Genomic DNA, 15153 nt, shown 5'->3' with positions numbered 1-15153 from the left:
CTGTCACAACTCCCATTTTCCTGTTTTGATTTTTTTTTAAGTTGAGGACATTGGGAGAGGGAGAGATAGTACAGCAGGTACGTGCAAGGACACTCCTTATAATCTAATCCCCTGAGTACGGCCAGGAATGATCACTGAACTCAGAACTAGAAGTAAGCCCCGAGTGCTGCCAGATGTGACCCCAGAAACAAACAAAAAGAAAGCTTGGGGTTTATAACACAATGGTTATATATAGTGAAATGATTATCACAGTAGGTTTAGCTCATGTCTATCTTGTATAGTATAATACAAAGATAAAAAAAAAGAGGAAAGGAAAGAATTTTCTTTTGAGAACATTTATGGTTTATTGTTTATTACTGTTTGGCGCACACCAGGCTATGCTCACAAGTTACTCCTAGCTAGTGCTCAGGGGCGACTCTGAGGTATGATTGGAGTGACCATGTTGTGCTGTGGCTAGAGCCTGGTACCTATAGAACCGCTGCATCTAAAGCCTATACTCCAGCCCTTTGAAATATTTCCCTGCCCATAATCAATGCCTCTGGCAACTGTCCTACATTTTGTATATAGCAGTTACAGCCTACCCATTCATATACACTGTATCCCTGATTCTTATTTATCTTTTTTTTATGTCAGATATTTTACTTACATTTTAATTAAATACATTCTTTAATTGAATCATCATGAGATACACAATTATTTGTCTTTTTATTGGAGATTTGTACCTTTGGGCCACCTTTCTCTGGTTACCCCTCTCTTCCTTTTTGCCTATTGTCTTCTGAGCTGTATCAAGGGTAAAGACTAGCATTTTGTTTTTCTTGCTTTCTAAAGATCACATCCAACATGGACTCTGTGGGTCGAATACAAATGCGAACACGCCGCACCCTGAGGGGTCACCTTGCCAAGATCTATGCTATGCACTGGGGATATGATTCAAGGTTTGTGCCTGTCGTTTTTCAAATCTGCAGAATGATCATCACTAAGATAACTTGTCTTTTCTATGTTCAAACATACACTCTGTGTGGAGGGTTTGCAGAAAATCCACACCTCACAAATGTGTATTAAAATATGAATACTTTAAAAAGGTAAGTAAGGGGAGTTGAAAATTTTAATTACAAATAAAATATAAGTAAACTTATCTCTCAAACAGTTCTTGTTGAAAAACGGATTAGAAAAGGCTATATTTTTTTCTTTACTGTACAGGGTATTTGATTTTGTTTATTAGTATGCCAACTCACTTTTGTTACATATTAGTCTTGAAATTTTAGTTAGAACATTTGCTTAAAACTTTCTTTTGTGAGGATGGAGTGATAACACAGTGGGTAGGGCCTTGCTTGTAGCCCACCAGGGTTTGATCTCTGGAACCTGCTGAATATTTAATCAGCCTGCTGAGCTATGTCTCTGGCCAAGAAATTATTTTGTGAAGAAAACAGTTTTATGTAAATAAATTAATTTAGAACTTAATTTATTTAAGTTAAATAAATTAATTTAGAAGAGGTGGGGAAACCCAAAAATTATTTTTTGAAAGAAATTATATGTGGCTGGAGAGATAGCACAGTGACCGGATTCGATCCAGAGCATCCCATTTAGTCTCCTAAGCCCACCAGAAGTGATTTCTGAGTGTAGAACTGCCTAAAGTAACCTCTGAGCACCACCAGTATTGGCCTAAAAGCCAAAATGAACAAACAAACAAAAAAGAAAATAATAAAATAAAAAAAAAGTAATGTGCTCTTCAAACCTGTGTTCTTCCTTGAACACTTATCTCACTTGCCTCTTTGTTTCTTACTTGCCTATTTTCATTCTGGAGAAGTCTGTATTCTCTTTTTATTAAAAGTCTCTCCCTTTTTATCCTCTCACATCTTTCTAATAAGCTTCAACAAAACTATTTTGCTTCACAAAAAAAATAGTAGAAGTTATATTTATATAATCTTTATCCAAGAAAAACTACAAGTAGAAAGGAAGGAGGGAAGGAGGGAGTGAGAGAGAGAAAGAAGGAAGATGGAAGACTGGTTTATTTATCTATTGCTAATGCTTGAGGCACATCTCACTATATTGGAATGTTTGTTTGGGGGGGTCACACCTTGTGATATTTAGGGCTTTCAGTTCTGTGCTCAGGGATCACTCCTGGTAAGCCTCAGTGGAGCTATGTGGAGCTAGGGATTGGACTCAGGTATGCTGTGTGCAAGGCAGGCTACTATACCACACATTGCTTCAACCTTGTACATGGGAATTTGAGTACAGTAATACAGAACACAAGGAGGAGATACATAAAATTACTTAATTGACTTAAAGTCATACTTAACTGACATAAAGTGAAACCAAATGCTTTATTTAATTTATTTAAAGACGCTAGGATAAAAACAATTCTCTGGGGCCGGGCGGTGGCGCTAAAGGTAAGGTGCCTGCCTTGCCTGCGCTAGCCTTGGACAGACCTCGGTTCCATCCCCCGGCGTCCCATATGGTCCCCCAAGCCAGGAGCAACTTCTGAGCACATAGCCAGGAGTAACCCCTGAGCGTTACCGGGTGTGGCCCAAAAACCAAAAAAAAAAAAAAAAAAAACCAATTCTCCCGTTGGTAATGCATACTTTTAACTCAAAATACAGTCACTTATAATAAGATTAATGAAGCCAGAAAGGTAGCACAGTGGGCTGCAGAGCATGGTTTGCATGCAGGAGGCCAGGGTTTGGTCCCTAGCACTTCACGTGGTCCTCGAACGATAATGGCTCTTACTTTAAGCTTTTCCCAAGCCTACAGGAAAACAAAGGTATTGTCAAAGAAACTTTCTCTTGTGTTTTTTTTTTTCCCTATTTTGAGATGTGTTCATTGTTCAACATTCCTTTCAGTTCAATGTTGATGATTCCATTGGTTTGGGCAGTAGTGGTGCTTGGAGTTACTACTGATTGTTTGCTCATGGGCCATTAATAGAGGTGTTGGGGGACCATATCAAGTGTCAGGGATCATACTAGAGCCTGCTGCCTGCAAAGAAAATACCTTTATCACTGTACTATCTCCCAAGCTCTCCAATTGATTTTTTTAAAGAAGTTAGAAATAGGTATAGGTCCCATCTTTCCATTAGATAATCTCATTCATAAGAACTTAGTATCAATAGCTATGAGAACCTAATTAAATTATTTTCCAATGGGGAAGGGACCCAGGTGACTGGCTAATAGATAGGAAGGTCATCTTTTTTTCATTGTACATACATTTGAAGTTTTGTATTTTATATATGGTCAAATAAAATTCTAAGACAATAACAAAAAAAACTTCAGGAAGTACTAATCACTTTATACTTAGTCTCACAAACAAGACTTTCTGTAGTTTAACTCAAAATATTTTTCTCAACTATTTTTCCCATTTCTCTCTCTCTCTTTTTTTTTTTTTTTTTTGTTTTTTGGGCCACACCCAGCGGTGCTCAGGGGTTACTCCTGGCTGTCTGCTCAGAAATAGCTCCTGGCAGGCACGGGGGACCATATGGGACACCAGGATTCGAACCAATCACCTTTGGTCCTTGATCGGCTGATTGAAGGCAAACGCTGCTGTGCTATCTCTCCGGGCCCTATTTTTCCCATTTCTCACAAACTGCTCTACTGGAAATTTAATTACCGGTATTCTTGAAACACCCACTATATTTTTCCATTTCTTGCCATGAATGATACATATTCTCAGAAGACTTTCTTCTATTTTTAACTCTCAAAATTCCATTTTTAACAAATGATCTTTTGTAAAATACAAATTAATTAACTTAGTTCTCAGTTATTTGTTCCTATTTTACTTTCTATGACATTTATTTTATACTATGCCATTTACCAATTGTATTTACTTGATCAATGTACGCATATTTTTTATACACATACTTGCGTGTGCACACTTGTTTCTTATCTCCACTAGAAGGTAGAGACACCTTAAGGACAAGACTTATTTCCTTCATTATGTCTGTAACACTGCCTTAAATATACTGTCTCTCAGAGGATAGTGTTATATTGAAAGAAAGATTCATGGTAGGTATATATATATACTCTATGTTACTAAATTTAAGAAAGTAAATACTAACCAATTGATTTTTAACAGAATCCTGAATAAGTTCTAGATTATTATTATGGAAAAGTTGAATCATGACCAGATATTTGTAGTAAAAAAAAAGTCTAAATATTTTCAGTTTTTTGTTAAGTTGAACATTTTTGGCATGCAGAGTAAATTTAAGTTGGGAGAATGTTTTTGTTTCCAATGTTTAAAAGAATATTTTATTTCTGTTTTTCTAACTTACATCAATTCAGTGTGTAACTAATTTAAACCACTTTTGTATTTGTTTTTCTAGGCTATTAGTCAGTGCTTCTCAAGATGGAAAATTAATTATTTGGGATAGCTATACAACAAATAAGGTAGAGTCTTCTTAACTATTATTTTTATAATAGTTTTTTTATTTTAAATTTTTATAACTTTATATTTGATTTGATATTCACCAATTATTCCTTTATTTTATTACTTCCCTTTCTTTGTTCAGTGTTACATTGAAGGAAATTTTTTTAGCAGTGGTGTAGAATTAAACAAATTTTTTCTTTTTTCTGGGAGACATCCCTGCCAGTGGAATGCCTGTTTTCCTGGTGGTGCTCAACTGACCTTGTGTCATGCCAGGGGTTGAACCCAGGTTGGCTGAGTGCAAGGCGGTGTCTACTGTATTATCTAGCCCAACCATTTGATTCCTTAATATAAGTTAAATAGCCATATTGCTTTTAATAAAAGACTGAATTCTGAAAAGAGGCCTTCTTTCATTGGAACAATTTGTCATGGTCATTTTTTAAAACCAATGTAGGCTTTTGGTATGCATTAGTATTTTATTTCCCCCTGCTTGCTTCTTCAAGGCATTGCCTTTTCTAGTTGACTTATTTTTCTTAGGCTGATTTAATTTTAGTAATATGTGCCTCTTTGTAAGTAGATTTGCAAAATAAGTGGCTGATTCTTGTGGTCTGAGTAGTAGTTTTTGTGCTTTGTGTTGGTTCTACAGATGCATGCTATCCCTCTGCGGTCCTCTTGGGTGATGACTTGTGCGTATGCACCTTCGGGTAATTACGTTGCTTGTGGAGGACTGGACAACATCTGCTCCATCTATAATTTAAAAACCCGAGAGGGAAATGTGAGAGTGAGCCGTGAATTACCTGGTCACACGGGTGAGCAGCATTACATATTCCGCTTTCCTCCTCAACCCAACTCCTTCTGACAAATGAGCCCATCCAGGACAGTGTGTCCCAGATTGTGCTCTGCTGGCTTGAAGGAAGAGGATTAATCAAGTGAGCGTACACACAACTATGAGTCAGGGAAGCACTAGCTCTTAATCATCCTACAAATGATGGCAATAATTCTGCGTTTTAAGTAAAGTGCTGTGTTCATTTGGTGAAATTAAGAAACTGATTGCCAGGTGATCTGATAAGAATGAAAAATGCAAAGAGAAAGCAAATACAATTTACTGCATTCTCTTTACCACATAATAACTTTGGTATTATGCAGTTATTGTCTTATCATTGAAAATCCAGACTAAGATATAAAGTATTTTTCGTAATGTGATAGTGCATTGCTTTATGTGCCAGCGTACTTTTTAGCAGGATAGTATTTGGTTGGAGTTGTTAATTGTATATTGCCACTCCTTTGGTTTATGCCTATCTGAATTCTTGGCCGGATTATATTATTATTCTTGGCAGGATTATATAATTATTCTTGACAGGATTATATTATTATTTTTGTTATTATTATTATTAATATTAATTTTTGGATCACACTAGTAATGCTCAGGGGTCACTCAGGAATTCCTCCTAGTGGAGCTCAGGGGACCATATGGGATACCAGGGATCAAACCCAGGCCAAGTGTGTGCAAGTTAAGTGTCCTACTTGCTGTCCTATCTTTCTGGCCCCTTGGCAGTATTATTTTTTTTACCATCCTTCTTTTGAGAAAAAGTAGTGGGTGAACTCCTGAGCAGTGATCAAGATGCTCAGAGGCCACTCCTGGAGATACTCAACCAAGTGGACTGAACAGTCGCATGACTGTGCCCAGCGTGTCATGGTGCTTGCTGGTCATTCTGAGGGCCAGCAATGCCACTTCATTGTTGGCTGTGCTTTTCTTTTCTTTTATTTTTTTTGTTTTTGAGCCACACCCAGTGGCACTCAGGGTTTACTCCTGGCTCTGCTCAGAAATCGCTCCTGGCAGGCTTGGGGGACCACAGGAGATGCTAGGAATCGAATCAGGATCTGTCAGGAGTTGATTCGTTCAAGGCTCTACAGCTCTGCTATTGCTCCAGCCCCAACTGTGCCTCTTTTTAAAATTCAAATGCTACCTTTTATTGGAAGAGTTCTATAAGAGGATTGTTATTCTTAAATACTTTAATTTTTAATTTTGATTTAGCTATTTGTTTTGTTTGGGGGGCCACCTCTGGGGATGGTCAGGAACTACTCCTGGCTCCACATTCAGAGGTGGCTCTCTGGGCTGTTTGGAGGACCAAGTGATACTAAGAATCAAGCTCCAGCCTCTGCATACCTGAGCCTGCATTCAGCTCATTGAGCTGGTTTTGGTTTGTTTTTGAGTCACCTTGCTGTGCTCAGGGCTTACTCTTGGCTCTATGCTCAGGGATTACTCCTGGCAAAACTCAGGGCACTGAATGTATGTGATGCTGGGGGTAAACCCCAGGTCAGCCGCATGCAAGGTGACTGTCCTATTGCTCTGGCTTTGCCATTGAGCTGGGCTTTTTATTGTTGTTTTTTGTTTGGTTTTGGGTCACACCTGATGATGCTCAGAAATGACTCCTGTTTCTGCACTGAGGAATCACTCCTGGCAGTACTCAGGGAACCATATGGAATGAGCCTGGGTTGGCCACATGCAAGTATATCAGCTGTACTATTGCCCCAGACACATCAGCTTGTTGCCAGAATTTAGCTGCAGCGCTGAGGAGGTATGGTATGGACTCTGGCATCCAGTACCATCCATCAGAAGTGGCCCTCACAGCTACCAAAATAATTTTAAATGTGGGGGGGGCAGAGTATTTAAGACACAAAACTGGGGCCGGGCAGTGGCGCTAAAGGTAAGGTGCCTGCCTTGCCTGCGCTAGCCTTGGACGGACCGTGGTTCGATCCCCCCGGTGTCCCATATGGTCCCCCAAGCCAGGAGCAACTTCTGAGCGCATAGCTAGGAGTAACCCCTGAGCGTTACCGGGTGTGGCCCAAAAACCAAAAAAAAAAAAAAAAGACACAAAACTATAGCATCTACTAATGAATGCTTGCAGCCTATGTAAGCATAGGCTTTTAAAAAAATTAATAGGTTATATTTCAGGTGACCATTGAGCTTTTCAATCTGTGACAACCTAAATATGTGTCACTTTTTGTTATTTTACACTGCAGGCTACTTGTCTTGCTGTCGTTTTTTGGATGACAGTCAAATTGTCACAAGTTCAGGAGATACAACCTGGTAAGTTTGCTTCCCAAGAGCTCTTAAAACCAAACAGTCGTATGAACATTGAGTAGAAATAAAAAAATGATCAGACTTAAACACCAAACCCAAAGCCAACTACAACAGAATTGATACCCAATCTACAACAAGCTAGACACAGAGGGGACCACTTATACTAGCAGCTGGGGGGGGGGGCGTGCAAAGGAGGGGGATATGGGATGCATGCTAAGAACTGGGGTTGAGGAAGGACAATATTGGTGGTGGGAATGCCCCTGATTCAATGTCACTATGTACCTGAAATACTACTGTGAATGATTTGTAATCCACTTTGGTCAAAATAAAAATTATTAATAAAAAAAATAAAAAATATTAGGGGCTGGGGCGGCAGGGTAGAAGGAGCTAAGGGAAGAGAAGATGGCGTGTTTTACTGTTTCTGTCATTTTCCTTTATAGTGCTCTGTGGGACATTGAAACCGCCCAGCAGACCACCACGTTCACTGGGCACTCGGGCGACGTGATGAGTCTGTCTCTCAGTCCTGACATGCGGACTTTCGTTTCTGGCGCTTGTGATGCCTCCTCCAAATTATGGGATATCCGAGATGGCATGTGTAGACAGTCTTTCACTGGACACGTGTCAGACATTAATGCCGTCAGTGTGAGTACTCAGCATTTCTAAGGAAGACCCTTAGAAACCTCAGAGAGTGGAGTTTGGGGCTGGGTAGCTATAGCATAAAGGGCAGAAGCTCAATCTTTGCATGCCAGAGGCTCAAGTTCTGGTCTTCACTACCAGCCAGATCTGCATGGTCCCCTGTGTGCCCTCGGAGCAATTCCTGTGCATGAATCTAGGAGTAACCCTTAGGCACAACTGACTGTGTTTCCAAAATCAATAAATAAAGTGTGGAATTCTCAAAAAAATGGGTATGTTATTTAAACACCTTGATTACATATATGATTGTGTTTGAGTTTCAGTCATGTAAAGAACACCACCATCACCAGTGCAGCATTCCCATAACCAATGTCCCAAATCTCCCTCCTCCCTACCCAACCCCCGCCTGTACTCTAGACAGGCTTTCCATTTCCCTCATACATTCTCATTATTAGGACAGTTCAGAATGTAGTTATTTCTCTAAACTCATCACTCTTCGTGGTGAGCTTCATGAGGTGAGCTGGAACTTTAAATATAATAAAAGATATTAAAAATATATTATATATTAAAATATATTAAAAAGCCCTTTTACAAGAAAAAAATTTTAACTGTCCTTGATCCACACTTAATAAAATTGTATATTTATGGGATTATCAATTTTATGGAAATCAAAAAATGTATTTGCACAGAGCTATTTATACTATTAAATTTTAATTTATATATCTACAAAACACATGCAGTTTTTGAAAAAAAATATCAATTTATCACTGATTTACAATTTTGTGGAATTTTAGTAGTCTAGTCTTATTTTATCTTATTGTTTATCTATATGTGTGTGTGGACCTCATCACCTCCACAATAAAAGAGATCTCTCTCATGTGTGAAATATAAAGAAATATAATACAGGAACAAAAAAAATGGATATGTGGAAGCCCTCACACCCAGCGACGCTTAAAGGTTACTCCTGGCTCTACACTCAGAAATCACTCCTGGCAGGCTTAGGGGACCATAAAAGATGCCTGGGATTGAAGCCTGGTCAGCTATATGCAAGGCAAAAGCCCTACCTGCTGTGCTATTGCTCTGGCTCCATCTAGCTTCCTTTCTTTAAAAGTTTTCCTTTTTTTGAGATAGTATGGTAATAATTCCCAGAGATAAAGAGGTTTGGAAGGACCAGCCCATGATATGAAGTTTACCACAAGGATTGGTGAGCACAGTTAGAGAAATAACTACACCAACAACTATCATGACAGTGATAGTAAGTGAGAGAAATAGAATGCCTTTCTCGAATACATGCAGGGGGGGGGAGGAGGGAGATAGGGGCATTGGTGATGGGAAGGTTGCACTGGTGAAGAGGGGTGTTATTTTTTATGTCTGAAACCCAACTACAATTATGTTTGTAATCATGATGCTTAAAGGTATCAATTTTAAAAAAAAGTTTTCCTTTTACGGTTTGGGGGCCACATCTCGTGGTGCTCAGGGCTTACCCAGAGATCACTTATGCAAGTTCTCAGGACCCTGAGAGGTAATAAGTATCAAACCTGGGTCTACAAGTCTAGCCTACAAGGCTAGCTTTCTGCCCACTCTACTATCTATCTGACCTCTATTTTTTTTTTTGGTTTTTGGACCACACCCGGTGACGGTCAGAGGTTACTCCTGGTTAGTCGCTCCTGGCTTGGGGGATCATATGGGACACCAGGGGATCGAACCGCGGTATGTCCTAGGCTAACGCTGGCAAGGCAGACGCCTTACCTCTAGCGCCACCATGTCGTCCCCCCCCTTTTTTTTTTGCTTTTTTGGGCCACACCTTATGATGCTCAGGGTTTACTCCTGGCTATGCACTCAGAAATCACTCCTGGGTTGGGGGACTATATGGGACACTGGGGGATCAAACCAAGGTCCATCCTAGATAGGCCACGTGCCAGGCAAACACCCTACCGCTGTGCTATCGCTGTAGCCTCTATCTGACCTCTTTTAAATACTTTTATTTTAGTCAACTTTAATTTTTGTCTTTTTGGATCCACATCTCGTAATTGTCAGGGGATTCTGGCTCTGTGCTTAGCAGGCATGCAGTGCCGTGAATCAAACCTGAGGCTCCTTCATAAAATTGTAAAACATGTGCTTTTTATTAGCCCAGTGAGCTTTCTCTCTCACCCTTTAAAGTTTTGTTTTGTTTTTTTTTTCTTTAGGTAACAGTAACAAATGTGTTAATGTTTTTTAATCTTGATGTCTTTAATCCACTTAGGTCTGTCTTGACTCAGTGCCTAGTACTGCACAGCTTCCCCTGAATATTGTTTGCCTACTGGAACAAACACTTGTTGCTTTCCTTTCTAGTTTTTCCCAAATGGCTATGCTTTTGCCACTGGCTCTGATGATGCCACATGCCGTCTCTTTGACCTGCGTGCTGACCAGGAGTTATTAATGTATTCCCATGACAATATCATCTGTGGGATCACTTCTGTAGCCTTCTCAAAAAGTGGGCGCCTCCTGTTGGCTGGCTATGACGACTTTAATTGTAATGTGTGGGACACGCTGAAAGGAGATCGCGCAGGTCAGTAAGTCTCTGTACTCGTGATGGTCTTGTTTCTTAAGTGTGTTTTATTTGAGGCACCCTGATGTACAATACTGTTAATACTGCGGTTTCGTGCATACAACATTCCAACGTCACACCCTCCACAGGGAACCCCCTTCTCCTCTCCCTTCACAGGAAACCTCAGTTCAATAGACCAGTTGCAGGACCTATAGCCTTTGGCTTAGTTTTGTTATTCATCTACTGTAGTCTTGATTTTGGTTTTATCAGCACACAGAAAGTGATTCCCCTCAGCTGTTTCCTTTCCTGGGAAAAGCCCTCCTGGGCACCCCAGAACTGAGGAGAATTGGCCATCTGAAGAGTTTGAGTATCTTCCTTGTTGCCCTTGCAGTGGTCCTCAAACTTTTTAAACAGGGGGCCAGTTCACTGTCCCTCAGACCATTGAAGGACCGGACTATAGTGAAAATAAAAACTATGAACAAATTCCTATGCACACTGCATATATCTTATTTTGAAGTGAAGAAACAAAACGGGAACAAATACAATATGTGGCCCGCGGGCCGTAGTTTGAAGACCCTGAAGAGTAGCTTCTGTTACTTTCCTATTGGGAAATGTTGATATAAATCAGAACAATAAATACAATATTGTATTTTTTGTCAACAACATATTTCTTACAATATCTTAAACAGGAAACACAGTGACTGTTGGGTACAGTCCAATCCTGTACCTCTCCTTATCCTGGACTCATAGGTCTTCCAGTAGCGCCCCCCCCCCCCCAAATGTGTGTGGCTATCACATCATTCTGGGCTCTGGATTTAAAATAAAATCACACAAAGTGATTACAAATTTTGTTTAATCATACTTATACACATGAATGGTTCTAAACAGCTTGGTAACCATAGTATAGTGGCTCTTGGGGACTCCTATAGATCCTTTTTGTAAATAGTCTATCGTCGATTACTTGATATTTTTTTTTTTTTTTTTTGGTTTTTGGGCCACACCCGGCGATGCTCAGGGGTTACTCCTGGCTATCTGCTCAGAAATAGCTCCTGGCAGGCACGGGGGACTATTTGGGACACCAGGATTCGAACCAACCACCTTTGGTCCTGGATCGGCTGCTTGCAAGGCAAACGCCGCTGTGCTATCTCTCCAGGCCCCGATTACTTGATTCTTAAAAGTACAATGAGGTGTCAGCTGTTGGTTTTCCTGTTGCCATGAACACCAAAGGTTTTCTGTGCCCCCTGGTCCTGCTGTCCCGGCTTTTCTCAGCAAGGAAAGTCTTTAGCACAACTGTGTGCACGTAACTGACTTTTTAAGTTGATCATCGAGACTCACACTATATATTCTCTATAGAGTTAAATGCATTTTTTTGACATACAGTTCTAATTTAGGAAGAGTAGATTCATTTTCATTCATTATGTCAGGTGCTCAGCAGACTTTCTATTTGGAGACATATACCCGACCTTGTGTGGCTCTCTAGGGCTAATTTTTTTGGTGCCCCCTATAGGACTTTGAGGCTTGTGTCTATTTAATTCTAAAATCACTAATTGCTAACCTAACTGAATTTTTTCCTCCAGGTGTTCTTGCTGGTCATGACAACCGTGTCAGCTGCTTAGGTGTAACTGATGATGGCATGGCTGTGGCTACAGGCTCTTGGGACAGTTTTTTGAGAATCTGGAATTAAACCACACCGTGCATAATTTCCATTCTCCATTGATATCTGGAGGAATCAGTGCTACAGCCGATAGCTGTGAAAAAAAAAATCCTACCTTCTATTTGCAAGTGAAGATTTTTTTATCGAGCCACTTATGAACAAAAGGAAACTTCCAGTACATGTCAACACATAAGATGAAAAGCAAAACAAAGACGAAGGTGCTTGCTGAGATCAAAAGGACCAGTGTCTTTGAAGAGTCAAGTTTATTTAAGATGAATGAATTTGAGCTTATACGCAATTTAACTCTATGTTCTTTGAAAAAATGTTCCCATTATAGCAGCCTACCTGTATTTGTTTATTTGCCTTTCTAAAGGAACTACATTTTTAATTTTGTATACATATTACATGTCTTAATTTTGTGTTTTTGTAATAGTCATAGGGTGGGAATGAAACAGTGTGTTGTGCATAGAAAGATTCCTTCTTTGATTTTGATTTTCCTTTTCTATCTGAGAAAGCCTAGTACATATGAGGGAAATCATTAGGAAAATCATTAGCTTCTGATATGTTGTTTTCCAGTTTAATTAAATGTTCATTTTCAGTACTTTGAGGGATGAGCAAAGTTGAGGCCCAGAGTATAGAGATTTCACTCTGAAATTTTAGACACACATAAGATCTATTGATATTAGGTACATAGAAGTAATACGTTTATATGTTTCTTGGCATTCTAAAGGCCTGGTTATGATCTCATGATAATATGAGTAACTCTAGATAGTTGGCTTTTCCTACTGATTTCATTTTCTGAAACTGAGTTTGTATTCGTTTCAGGAATTTGGACTTTGGATTGTTCTTGTATCAGAAACTTCTCTTCCTTGTGTGCTCCCTCCATAGCAACTAGAATTAGAATTCCCTGGATATGAAAGGTGTATAAAAGCTTGTCTTCAACTAAATCTGATTATTTATAATATGATATTGGTGGCTTTATGAATTTATGTTCATGTAACTTAAAATCTGAATTGATACTACCTGCCTTCACAATTTTTAATCTAAAATTTAAAAACTAAACATTTAAACTTTTACTCTTTTATAATATTTTTTTCGCTTAGTACAAAGTACTGATTTCTAAGTGGTTTTGCTTCTGAGAATGCCTAGACCTAAGTAAGACCCAAAAGAAAACCTCCAAGAAAAATTCTGAAAGCAGGAGTCAGAGGAAAATACTAAGCCGTTTCTTGGCTTGTTATGTAGCTTTTCCTAGAATGGGCCCCTGAATTTAAGTAGATACATTCTCCTTGAATTTTCTATTTCAAATAAATCTGAATATTTCACAGTATGGAGATTGTTCATCTTGATGGTGAAGTCACAAGCTGGCCCCTATTATATAGAAGCGCATTGTTTCATAACGTAACACTGTCAGTTGCCATTGAGGTGGGTTCTGTTAACTTTTGGTCACCTGTAACTGTAAACCTAAATACTCCTAAACTTCACCTGTATATTTTCATTATATATTGTAAATGTTCTAATGACTCGATTACAATGAAATAACAGGTTTGTGTCTGATCAGTTGACAGTAAAAAGAATACATATAAAAGACTATAATGTAGGGCCTGAGCTGAATATTATAGAAAGAACGCATGAATGTATATTTATATGCATATATAAAGTTCCCATTAGCCTTTTAGCTGTTAGTAACTGTGGTCTATTTATATCACTTCATAAAGAGCAGCTCTTTGAAATAAGACAAGAATGTTTTTCTGTGTTTTTGTTTTTGCAGTGTTAGAAGTCGAACCCAAGGCCTCAAACACACAAGACAATGTTCTTCCATTGAGCTATACCCAGCCCCAAGAAAAGAATGTTAAAGGACTGTCTGTATTCATTTTCCAAAAACATGAAGGGATAAGGGTTTTCCAAAATAGAGTTCATAGAATCCCATATATAAAAATGTACTCTACATATTTTTTCTAGTAACAAGATACTTTAATCAGAGAAACAGAGACTAGAAGGATTCTGAGCTCCTAAACTTGTTGATAAAAATAACGTAGAGCTGGGGATGTAGATCAATAGTAGAGAAGTGCCTTGCATGTGTGAGGCCCTGACTTTGATCCCTGGTACTACAGAAAAAAAACATTTAATATTAAGGTCTGTAAATATAGTCTAAAAGCAATTCCCATAAATATTACTAGGCAACTAAAACCTAGCCATTGTAGAGGCTAATTACACATGATCAATGGTGGCCTCGTAACCACTTTAACTTAAATCTTTGCTTTCTTGTGATATTAGTTTCAGTAGCTGAAAACTTAAAGTTGAGTTCAGCTGAGTGTTTAATTCTATTGTGCATAAGACTTTCTTTTGAAATCACTATAAGAATATATCATTTGTAAAAAACTGTGTACAGTTTGAGTCTGGGTTTTTCTTTCAAGGTGTGGCAATTTGGCCAATGTAGTTTTTAAGGAATTTGTATTAATTAAAGCACTTATTCAATACTTATTTTCTTTTTCACCTTTTAAGAAGCATTGAAACATTAAGTGCTTCACTTGACTTATTAATAATTCATCATGCAGTATAGTTTTTTTGAGATCTGGCAAGTGTATTTTAAAGACACATACTCTTGGGCTGGAGAGTACAGGAGTTAAGGCATTTGGCTTGCATGCAGGTTCTATAATTGATACTACATATGGCCCCACATACAGTGCCAAAATTGATCCCTAAGCACAGAGCCAGAGGCAAGCCCTGAGCACAGCAACAGGTCTAACAACAGGCAGGCACTATTCTAAAACAAAGTAATAGTGATTGCAAATCATTCCCAAAGCTTGTAGAAAGCCATTTTGTTCTCAGCAATGTTATCTCCTTTGTGCTGATGAATAGACCTCATTTGAGGCAGCTATACTATTAGTGCGATTATTCAGA

The 15153-nt window shown here is 38.9% G+C and overlaps 1 protein-coding gene across 1 annotated transcript in view; it reads left to right on the top strand.

Moving 5' to 3' along the window:
- Positions 1–14083, top strand: part of GNB4 (G protein subunit beta 4) — a 31821-nt gene extending 17738 nt beyond the window's left edge. The window contains exons 3-9 of the mRNA XM_049775881.1: positions 829–935; positions 4313–4376; positions 5000–5162; positions 7378–7444; positions 7879–8080; positions 10403–10619; positions 12176–14083. Coding sequence (XP_049631838.1) covers positions 829–935; positions 4313–4376; positions 5000–5162; positions 7378–7444; positions 7879–8080; positions 10403–10619; positions 12176–12282 — 927 coding nt within the window. The 3' untranslated portion in view covers positions 12283–14083. The remainder of the gene's footprint in view (positions 1–828; positions 936–4312; positions 4377–4999; positions 5163–7377; positions 7445–7878; positions 8081–10402; positions 10620–12175) is intronic.
- The last annotated feature ends 1070 nt before the right edge of the window (positions 14084–15153 follow it).

Source organism: Suncus etruscus, chromosome 6 (assembly GCF_024139225.1).
Source record: "Suncus etruscus isolate mSunEtr1 chromosome 6, mSunEtr1.pri.cur, whole genome shotgun sequence".
NCBI classification, from domain to species: Eukaryota; Metazoa; Chordata; class Mammalia; order Eulipotyphla; family Soricidae; genus Suncus; species Suncus etruscus.
Note: the sequence above shows the minus strand (reverse complement) of the source record. Positions and strands in the feature narration are given on the sequence as shown.